The following is an 11,478-nucleotide window of genomic DNA, read 5'->3' as shown; positions in this document are numbered from 1 at the left end:
AGCAGGAGCGACCTATTGAGATGGAGCGTCGTCTTTCAAAGGACGTTGTAGGGCAAAAAGAAAGGGTCAGGGAGGAATGTGGATGCTGGTTATATAAATAGGGTTGTGTATCGAAAACACTCAAGTTGGAGCTGGGTTTGATACCCAATCCTGGAGGCAGGTGTGTTTTACAGCCTGCTGTGGCACACTGCCACTTGAGCAGGGCCAGGCTTCGTGCAGGTAACGCCGATGCCTTCCGTCCTGGGAGGAAGAAAAAGAGTGGTGCCACTTGTGCTGGGCTGAATGCTCTCAGTATTTCATGCAGTGTGATTAATTAAATTATTCCAGTGTTAACCTACTCTGGGCTTTGCTTTTAAAATGGATGAACAGAGGGGGGGAAAAGAAAAAATAGAAAAGCTCAGACGCTGAAGAGAGAGATTGCGTTTCTCCCTAGCACGTCCCTAGGAAAGTCTTGCCTTTTATTTTAAGCCTGATGCCTTCAATGAAATATCCAAGAAGACTGATTAGAAGCCATGCATAATGATAGCATGGAAATCAGGGAGGTGTGGGGTTTAGATTGTGAAACAATGGAACTTGGGCTAAAATATTAAAATCATTATGTCCTGTTCGAGGTCTTAAGGTTTTGATAGAAAGTCATGATCTGTAGTGTCGTGGTTTTTAAACCTATTTGGAAATAGGTTTTATTTCCCTTTGCTAACTCCTAGTGGAGATGTTACAGCAGCACTTTGTGGTGAGGCAAGCACTCAGGCTATGCTGAGGAGGGACAACTCCAGTATCGAGAATTTTCTCTGCAACCCTTAATTAGCCAGAAAAACGCTATCGGTAACGAAACCCTCGTCCTTCTCTCCGCAGCTGAATCTGGTCTCGAGCGTGACGCTTTCCAAGACGGCGTCCGAGGCGTCTCCGCAGAGCTTACCTCATACTCCCACCACCCCGACTGCTCCCATCACTCCCGTCACGCAGGGGCCGTCGGTCATCACTACCACGAGCATGCACAACGTCGGGCCCATCCGCAGGCGGTACTCGGATAAATACAACGTCCCCATTTCTTCAGGTAAAGGGGTTCTGTTGCCACAGCTGGGGCTCTTCGCTGCGGCCCAGGCTGTGATGATAACAGAACAACTGCTCTCATTTAGCAGATATTGCCCAGAACCAAGAATTTTATAAGAACGCAGAAGTCAGACCACCATTCACGTATGCATCTTTAATTAGACAGGTAAGCTGAGCCAAACGCGTGCGTTTGGATTAGAAAAAAAAAAAATTTTAAAAAATCTCGCTATATGTGCACACTCTGGATTAAATAGATTTTCAAACCTTTGGTATGTAAGCGTGCTCAAATGCTCAAACCTTTACTATAAGGGTTTTTAGAACTGCAATATATAACATAATTGCTTTTGATTAAGTATTACAATACGATGTGATTATTAGGAAATTCATTTCACACAACAGTGAAAATGAGCCTGTTTAAAGATGGCAAGTCAATTATCACAAGCTACAGTAATCTCTGATCCCTAGAATTAATCTGAGCTCTAAATAATTACTGAGCTTTAATCAGCTAGTGAAATGTTTTGCATTTCTCTTTGATTCTGCTTTATGAATGACTAATAAATTAATATTTCTGTAAGGAAACAGAAATAAAAACTCAAAACAATTAGATAATTCCATTTTGAATTTTGCCATTGAACTGTTAAATACAGCCATTAATCTTAGTTCGTATTGTGAAAACCCTCCTTCGGATTTATTTTTTTTTTCTCCTCCAAATCTCTTCTTTTTCATTCTTTCTTCCTTTCTTTCCTTTTTGTATCTGGTGAAGTATAACTGTGAGTGTATTTTTGTACTGCTGTGCTTGTAACTGATCTTGCACTCGCTCTGCTTCACAAGGCCATCCTGGAATCTCCTGAAAAACAGCTAACACTAAATGAAATCTACAACTGGTTCACGCGAATGTTCGCTTACTTCCGACGCAACGCGGCGACGTGGAAGGTAAGCCTGAGCTGCCTCTGCCTCTTGCCTTTGCTATCTGCCATGTACAGCATGGACACTGCTGATGACATAACAAATTGTACCGACATGTGGACATGAAAATTTAGATCGGCAGTTTTGACACGCACTGGGTGCCTTATCTGCAGGAACAATTTGATATTTGGCAGAAAAAATTCTTCTGCCTTTGCAAAACCACTAATTGAATCCCCATTATTGGCTTTTATGTTCTGTGATTATGCCACGAGTTCCTCTGTGTGGTTGCTGTGAGCAGGGAAACTCAAGCCCTTCAGCCGGAACGTATTAGAAAAGGGAAAAAAAAAAAAAAGGAGAAGTTCTTGTGTCAGTAGAAGATACACAGTTTGTCTTTTTAGCTGTACAGGCTGTAATCACAACAACCACTTTTTTTCCCTAGGATCTATAGATCAGTGGATTTCTTTCCTCAATCAATTGACTCTTAACTACATATACAACTCTGTTACAAACTTCCTCTCTGGTTTTTTTAAAATCACAGAGCAGAAGCTCATTGAATATAATATGCAACAAGCAAACTCCTCAATAAGAAATGACTTTAGCAGAAATAAACTTGGTGTCTGGCGCTTTAAATTGGTAGAGAAGAGATTTGAGGAGTTTATTTTACATTTTGGGGGGCCACCCCTTCATTTATACATAGGACTATAATAGCCCTATTGACTTCTGAATCCAGTGCAATTACAAATTAATGAATCAAATAACAGGATCTCGTGGCACTGTAAAAATTGCACCCTGGTCCTTGTCTTCATAGGGACAGCTGTGTTACTCTCAAACAACTTCAAATGGCCAGGTAGGATGAATAGGTCCCATACATGCTGTTCCATCAGCTCTTTCTGTTTTTTCTGTCTCAGCCTGCATTAATTCCTTCAGAGGATGGAGCTAAAAATGGTCCTTGGAAGTTAGCTTGGTTTTTAGTGGCATGATTTGCTTTTAATTCAGATCCCAGCACAGTTTTGTATGTTTTCAACCTCGGTCTAGCTCTTAAGTTCAGTAAAAGTTTCTGTGATTGCTGCTTTGATTCTTCCCTGCAGTTGGAAAACATGAGCAGCATTTCACTTTGCAGCTTCCTTACTATCCAGAAAGGAAATTAACTTTCCCTGATTTAAGATCCTTTTAGACCTGCCTGTCTTGTGCTGCTGGAGTGGTTCCAGTAGGACTTTTCAGCAGCTGCAGGTGTGGGTGCTAAAGTAAAAATCCTATTTAGTTCCAGCAGCAAAGGGAAGTGGAGAGAAGAGTGGAAGAAAGCAGCAGGCAGCCCTGGCTGTATCTCCTGCGAGGCTAGTTTTAGGAATTAGCTTTGTGCATCCTGTAAAATCCAGTCCCGGAAGCCATGTTCAATTACAGAAGAGGAGCAGAGAGGCTGAGCTGCAGACCCTCAGGCTTGCAGAAGGGCAGAGTTTGACCCATGGAGGCAGGTGCCGTTGGAAGACCTCTCCTTGGACACCTTGACCTCCTGCAGGTGTCCAGGTCAGGCTTCACATAGCAGGGAACTAAAGCTTCACCCCCAGATGCACCAGCAAAATTGGCAACTGCTTGGTGTAATGCACGTTTTCATGCTGGAGACTGCTCAGATTTCTGCCAGCCTTCAGGAACAGCAGGGATGAAAATGCAGCTCTGGATTGGCATGATGGGAAGCCCACAGGGCACAGAACAAGCACAAGGGGCTAATTGCAGAATCAGAATCATTTGAATATATATGTGGTGATTTGCGCTCACCTTCAGCTAATGCTTAGGGGTTGTTTGTGTCAGTGTTCCCCAAGTTTAGGGTCAGGGTTTGGTGTGGGCAAGCTTCCCTGAGCCCTGTTTCAAAAACACAGAAGAGTGCAGGAATAAAGACCTTTAAAAAATGAACCTCTTTCCCAAAATGCAGTACGGCAGAGCCTGAGCAGTTATTAAAATAACAAACCCTTTCATTTACTACATTCAAGCATGTTCAGAGTAATTTTTCTGCAAAAGTGGCTTGCATACAAATATTTTTAACAAGGTAAATATATAATCTTACAATAATAGCTCCTAATTTTTCTGTTAAGCTGATTGCTGGGGGAGCACTGTGAACTGGTTCTGACAGGTCAGAGGCAATGTCTGTTTGCTTTTATTTTTTGGAGTAATTTGCTGGCACTGAGTCACAGCCATGAGGCACAGGCTGCAGGTGTGGCTCTGACACGTTGGGGTATTGTTCAAATAAAACTGTTAGATAGCAAGTATCCAGAGGCAGGGGAGGCACAACAATTTTTTTTCTGGCATGAATTACTTAAATAAGTGATCACATGGAAAATAGAAAGCAAGGGCAACACTTCATGGATGTCTTGTAAACATTGGACTTGTCTGTCTCAACGTATCCAGCCCAATCCCACATCCTTAACCATCAACTGCACATGGACTTCAAGGGAACAAGAACAGACTGCAAAGTATTCCTCCAACATAAAATTTATTTAAAGAAGAACAGAAATATTCCTGCTCAGCCCTGTATTTAGAGACTATTTACAAACTCCGAGGACTCCCTTCACTGAGCTTTGCCGTGTGCGTTTGATCAACTGCTGTATGAACCACAAGATCAGCTTTCACTGGGGGAAATAGTGTTATTATTCTTACATTTTGCTCCAGACTTGACAGTGTTCCCATTTTCACAGGAAACTGCCTGAGTTACCCAGATGTGGGCCAGCAGCCCTGTGTCGGGTTGCACTAGAGCAGCACCCACCAGCAGTTGCTGAGCTGGCTGATTTTAGCTCATAAGGTGTGGGGCGTTTACATGTTTTTCCTCCACCTCAAAATCAGGGATTTTGCCAAAAATGTCAACAGTAGTGAAATCTGGAAGAGGTGGGAGGGGAAAAAAAAATATCATTATAAAATCAGAACAGAAGAAAACAAGGGCAGAAGGAAGCAGGCCTGATGCATAGGTTGACTTTCTGCTAGATTTCTGCCTTGCTGAGAGGAAAAGCATATTCAAGGTTTATTTTTCCACCAGTTCACAAGCAGAGCAGTGTGGAAAAGCCAAAATGCTGGGATTGGGCACCTACAGCCGGAGAAGACAAGTTTGCACTCAAGCATCTGCTGAGCAAACACGGTTCAAACCCCAAATCTTCTGCCTGATGCATAGGTTGACTTTCTGCTAGATTTCTGCCTTGCTGAGAGGAAAAGCATATTCAAGGTTTATTTTTCCACCAGTTCACAAGCAGAGCAGTGTGGAAAAGCCAAAATGCTGGGATTGGGCACCTACAGCCGGAGAAGACAAGTTTGCACTCAAGCATCTGCTGAGCAAACACGGTTCAAACCCCAAATCTTCTCTCTGTATTGGGGTGGGAGTGTGTGCACTAGCCTAGCCATGGCAGGGAAATGGAGAAGAAGCAGAAGACTCTTTGACTTCCCCTCTCAAGCACACACACCACTGCCTCAAATTTCCATGACAAATGCTCTGTGCTTGCCCTTTGTTTGCACAGTAGCCGGAGAAGACAAGTTTGCACTCAAGCATCTGCTGAGCAAACACGGTTCAAACCCCAAATCTTCTCTCTGTATTGGGGTGGGAGTGTGGGGACTGCACTAGCCATGGCAGGGAAATGGAGAAGAAGCAGAAGACTCTTTGACTTCCCCTCTCAAGCACACACACCACTGCCTCAAATTTCCATGACAAATGCTCTGTGCTTGCCCTTTGTTTGCACAGTGATTTAGACATTGGCGATTAGGGCTCCCTTTCACCATTCAGACCCCATGTTCGTGCAAAAAAAAAGATGATGATGATGTCGGAAGGAAAAAAATTGTCGTCTCCTGGTTGCCTAGACCCAGGCCATGTGTTTGGCTGGCTTTGTGCCTGCTAACGAGTCAACCAGATTGACTGAATCGATGGTGCCAGTGAGGATGGAGTTTGTTCGCCTGCAGATTTTCAGCAAATGGCTTCTTCTGTTTTCCCTGTCTCACAAGCTCCTTTCAGCAGTGCTGGGGACAAGCTCCATGTACAAATTCCACAAACAGTGGCTTTGTGGAATCATAGACTCATTTAGGTTGGAAAAGACCTTTAAGATCATCAAGTCTAAGTGTTTTAGTATGGTATTTGCTCAGAAGATTCCTGAAACGGGGAAGAAGCATGGCACCCCATGTGTGGAATAACAAGGCTCTCGGCACCACGTCTGAAGGAGCAGGGACAGAAAAGCCAACAGTTTGCCATGACTTAGTGAGGTGTCTCGTTGTGTCCAGCTTCAGCACATCGGAGGGGTTGGCCAGGCTGATCCTTCCCAGCACGGAGCTGGAGGGCAGACATCCGAGCATCGGATGCCATGAGCGCGGGTCCCTCTGGGCGATGAGCTGTGGGGATATTATCACTTTGTTTCAGAGAGCCCTCCTCATGTTTTCACTTGGCAGAGGCTCAGATCAGTCACTACAGTAGTCTGCCAGAAATAGGAGCCAACTTCCATATAAGAGCAAGCCGCGGAGGCAGGAGTCGGTGCCGGCCAGCCGGTGGGGTGCTGCCGAGCCCCCGGTCCGTGCCGTGGGTGTGGAGGGAGGTTCAGCACCTGATTCACATTAGCCCAGCTGTGGGAAACCACAGTAACACCAGCTCCAGTGCCTCCGTGCTAAACTCAGCCGTCTGTACTTACGTGAAATCCTTTCTAACTGCTTTCTTTTCCAGGAGGGGAGAAATTTCTCTTTGCAGAGCATATATATTTGTTTTGAAAACGTCTTAAGCAATGTTCCTCTTGTGTTCTGTATGAAATGTGCTGTATTCTACAACGTGCATGCTTAAAGTGATGGCTGTTCTCAGTCACACTGGGGATAATTGATAAGAATAACTTGAATTTTTAATCTTGGGTTTAAGCTTTCATATTTATTTTGTCTTTGCAAAATAAGACGTAAAGAGCTGGGGAAAGCGAGCGGGTGCGGGGAGGGGAAGGGGCTTAACATTGCAAAATGAGAACTGTCAAGCTGACTGTGCTGCTGTTCTTGGACAATGATGAGCATTTTCTCATAGAAGGTTTTTGAATGTTTTCTCTTTTATACTTGCTGCAGAATGCAGTGCGTCATAATCTTAGTCTTCACAAGTGTTTTGTGCGAGTAGAAAACGTTAAAGGGGCAGTATGGACAGTGGATGAACTAGAGTTCCAAAAACGAAGGCCACAAAAGATCAGTGGGTATGTCCACCATGTTTGAACTTCTTAGCCTAGCTCGGATCATGCTTACAGTTTAACGTAGAGGCTTTTGGCTGCTAGCTGGTGTTAGACCAACCACAGGTGGTTTCGCATTGTCTCAGTTAAGGGAAACCAAGACAAACATCTCATCACTACTGTTTGTATGCCCACCAGTACCCTGACCCTGCTTGCTTGGTGTTTGTTGCATCACATGCTAGTAGCTTTTAGGTGGCAATGCATATTAACCCTCACAAACCATTTGCTTATGCTTATTGCATTTTATTTTCTTTTTCCTTTTCCCTGTATTTGATGTCTGTTCTGTCCCCGATCCCGTGTCCCTTTGTTTCCACTTCATCTCCTTTGCTGCTGCTCTTGTCCCAGGGTGCCATTCGCACCAACCTCTCACTGCATAAGTGCTTTATCAGAGTAGAGGATGAGTTTGGGTCCTTTTGGACTGTTGATGATGAAGAGTTTAAACGTGGCCGTCATATTCAACGAGGCCGTCCTCGAAAATACTGCCCTGATGAAAACTTTGGCGAGCTTGTTGCACAGTAAGAGCTTTTACTTGCTTTAATTTTTTTTTTCTGCTGTTGCTTTGCTTTGCATGATTTACCCATCTCATGTAGACTTGCATTTCACGAAATAGTGACATCACCTTTGCTGCTAAAGAAACTAAATTTTTGGTTGTTACGTGTATTTTGTGTGTCCTACTCTGATAATCCAAATGCCTGTAGTAATGACTCTACTTTGACATGTTTGTTAAAGCATTTATTTATAGAGCAATGTAGACTAAGATAATTATCCGCGCTAGTGCAGATATGCTGCTGTAGACGTGTCAGGAAGACAGATAGATGCCAGGAAAGGCTTCAGATAAGTTTGAATTCTGATGTTTTCCTTTGCTTTCAGTTGTATGCTTTGTTTTGCTGCTCTTAATCAGAAAGAGTAAGGTACTTGCAAGACAGAAATGCTGAATTCACTTTAAAGAGTTTGAAAATGCAGTGAGACCAGCTGTAAAGATTATTATCAACAGGCCATCTTGTGCCTACAGCAACCCTGCACCAATATTCCTGGGGTTCCCAAAGCAATTTTCTTTGACCTTTACTCGAAGGCCATCTCTCCAGGACAACTGATCCTTGCTGGTCCCTGTGCAAGGGGCTCAGTTAAGACTCTTCTCACCGTGATTTATTCCCACATGAAAAAAAAAAAGTAAAAATGTGCCCAGTGAATGATGAAACTCTCGGGAGCTTTTTCTGCATTGGCATTTTTTATCTACTTTCTACTTTATGATTTTTTTAAAATGTTTTTTTTACCCCTCTGGTAGAACCACAGTGATATTTAGTACGGTATGGCCGATACGACCTGCATTCATTCTCCTCAAATCTGGCCCCTTACGTAAAGTTGACTAAAATAAGGGTCCAAAATAGCACACCAAATTTTTTTTAATTAGAAGGGCCTTCAGGGCAGTGTGTTGGTTTTCATGGGCCTCCTGCCCTTGTGCCTCCATGCCCATGGACCATTTGGGGTGATGTGTGGGCAGCCCCTCGCCGTGGCCACTGCCTGTTTGCCTGGCAGGAAACAACACAGCTCAAACCCACTCACATCCACTGGGAGAGACTCCACTGCCAGCGACTCGGAGAGTAATCTGGATGAAGTGGCATCTAAAATGTCCCACGATGCTTTTGATCATAGCCTCCTCACGATGGACCTTTACATGGTAACGGGCTCCCAGACACGACGAAAATCAGAGAATTTCTCCTCAACCCAGCTAAAATGAGCAGAGATGCCAAGATGTGCTACTAACGCAGGGTAGTAGAACACATGGCGAGGTAACGTCGAGAGATAATGATGTTCCTTATTTAGTAAAGGCAAATATGATAACCATAGCCGAAAACTTAGATATTTTCTTGAAATTGAAAAAGGAAAAAAAAGAAACGAAAGAGAACTCGTGTGGAAAACCAGACTCAGCTCTAGTTTTGTGGTGTGGGAGGAAGCATTACATGCTTGAAACGCTCGCACAGAAGTTGGTTGCATTTAACTCTCCTTTTTATGTTTTTCTTGTGCAGTAACCCTTCTCTTATTAAAAACATACAGACCAGCCACACCTACTGCACACCTCTCAATGCTGCTTTACAGGTAAGATTAATGACTGTAGCAAATATGCAACAGAGGCGTGTGTCTTCCCCACTCATTTCAAAATATATTAGCCTTGCTCTAATTAGATATTAAATTTTAATTCCGTTAAACTTTTTTCTTAAGTGCATAAAGCATCATAGTCCCTGGAGGCAAACACATATCAGGCTGCTTCAGCATTAGCTAGATGCTTAGCATTTTGAATATTGTGGCAAAAAAAATTAAAAGTTCACTTATTAATATTTATCAGCAGTATCATAATTTCCATCCTCTTATTTCAGAATTTCACTTGAGGCAAAAATACCACAAGTGTAATTACTCTAGCACAGCTATTAATGTGCTGAATGATAGGATACTGCGGCACGTGACCTTCTATTGTTCATGGCTTTAAAGAGAAAGCAGATCATTTTTCCCCCTTTTCTTTTAAGGGCTATTTTTGCATATCTTCCTATTGTTGGTAAAAAATAAACGGCGCAATTCCTACAGAAAAAAAAAGGAAAATAGCATTTTTGTTGGTTTAAACTGTAATTGTAAGACAAAAATTATGTTTTTTCCACAATGCAGAAATACACAAAGTGTCAGTGCACAATTAATAACTTGCAGCCTAAAAATGTGCCTGTCTCCAGCCCTTTTTCATCTGCCCTTTTTCCCCTCTCAACAAATTCCTGAGTCTGTCTCTAAAACCCCAGGTAAAGTCAGTATTTGCTGAATGCATTACCATGCCCTGGATTTACAGTGGGGTGTGTGTTTATATGGGGGTTCAAACCTGATTTATAGTGTGAATTAATCCAGGAGGCAACACCATGCATGGCTGAACCCCAGTTAGATCTTGGGGGTCTCTTCTCATGAAGTTCACTGATGGCCATGGATATTTGCTTGGGCAGTCATGTTTTGTGGAATGTTTAGCAGACTTCTCTTTTCAGATCCAAGAAACAGATTATTAGGGAAAAAAATGATGCTCTGCCTTTCTTTGATTATTTTTTTTTGAGTTCATGCAATAACTCCTGTAAAGCCAAGGAAAGCATGTTTAAATGAAGCAACTGTAAATACCATTCATTAGTAACTTATTTTCCCTTGAGTCTTGTGAAGTGTGATTTTTAAAGACTGCTTTGTCTCCTGAATAGTATTAAGATTACAAGCACATTTTACATTCATGAGGCTGAAAGGCAAAACTGAAATGATCCTACATTTCTTCACATTGTTAACTATGTGACTAATTTCAATTAATATGCTTATCATACGGAACTGTTCGTGTTTTATTTCTGAAACACGTGTCGTTGTCGTCATCTCCATCCATTCTTGTCTTTCGTGATAACCTCCAAACTGTTTCCATTCCCCACTTTTCCTGAGCTACATCCTCGTGCCCTCTAATAGCATTGTGTGTGCTGAGCTGATGGAGAGAGGTGGCTGGGCCAGATTCGCTGCCACTGTCACCCCTCTAATAAATGGGGGGCGAGCAATATTCACTGCACTGGGACAGGTCCTCTTTTTGGTATAAAATACATCTTCAGCTTCTCACTTCTCTCCTCCACCACTGGATTTTGGAGGCAAAATCCAAGTGGATGCTCTGGTACTGTAGGGCATCTGCAAGTAGCCATGTGGGCACTTCAGTCCTTGCTTGGGCAAAAAATTCGTCTAGGACACAAGATTTCTTTACTTGCCAGTGCCTATGTTCAGTCTAACTGATAATTAAGGAGCAGTGTTTCCCCCACTTTTTGTGGGCACATGCAAAGACCAGGTCCTTGCACATCCTTGTGAGCACTGTGGCTGCCTCTCAACTGTCCTGCAGACATGTGGTAGGCTGTGTGCTGCTGGGATGGCAGGCTGTGGTTTCTTTTCCTGTGGGGTGGCAGATCCACCTCTCTCCTTCACCATGACCCCTCTGACATTTCCTCTATGCTTTTTCCCTCGTGGCCAGGGAGAAGAAGCAGGTCTCTCTGTGGAAGGTACAGGGACTCCAGCTCTCACCAGTGCTCTCTTTTCCCAGCAGGTCAATGGGGTGTCCCCAAACACCCCCCATCCCTATTACTATCTTCATAGCAGATACTTCTCATGTCCCACCTCTCCCCCAGTAAATTGCTTTACTGCAATTACAAGTTATCACTGTGGGTGAAGAACTTGAGTCATTATTTTGCCAAGTGCAGGAAATGTGAACCATTCTTTGCATCTCCTAATCACAATGAGTTTGCCGGTTGTTGAATCAAGAAGATAAAAATAA

The 11,478-nt window shown here is 43.2% G+C and overlaps 1 protein-coding gene across 1 annotated transcript in view; it reads left to right on the top strand.

The window, feature by feature from the left end:
- The window catches only part of LOC103801837 (forkhead box protein P1), a gene marked incomplete at its 5' end in the record, with an annotated part of 33,780 nt that overhangs the window by 13,694 nt on the left and 8,608 nt on the right, over nucleotides 1-11,478 (top strand). Inside the window, 5 exons of the mRNA XM_009074271.1 lie at nucleotides 853-1,054; nucleotides 1,140-1,216; nucleotides 1,882-1,983; nucleotides 7,012-7,133; nucleotides 9,194-9,263. Of these exons, the coding sequence (XP_009072519.1) occupies nucleotides 853-1,054; nucleotides 1,140-1,216; nucleotides 1,882-1,983; nucleotides 7,012-7,133; nucleotides 9,194-9,263 (573 nt within the window). The remainder of the gene's footprint in view (nucleotides 1-852; nucleotides 1,055-1,139; nucleotides 1,217-1,881; nucleotides 1,984-7,011; nucleotides 7,134-9,193; nucleotides 9,264-11,478) is intronic.

This window comes from Acanthisitta chloris, unplaced genomic scaffold, assembly GCF_000695815.1.
Source record: "Acanthisitta chloris isolate BGI_N310 unplaced genomic scaffold, ASM69581v1 scaffold125, whole genome shotgun sequence".
Classification (NCBI taxonomy): Eukaryota; Metazoa; Chordata; class Aves; order Passeriformes; family Acanthisittidae; genus Acanthisitta; species Acanthisitta chloris.
The sequence above is the reverse complement of the archived record's forward strand: the minus strand, read 5'-3'. Positions and strand labels throughout refer to the sequence as shown.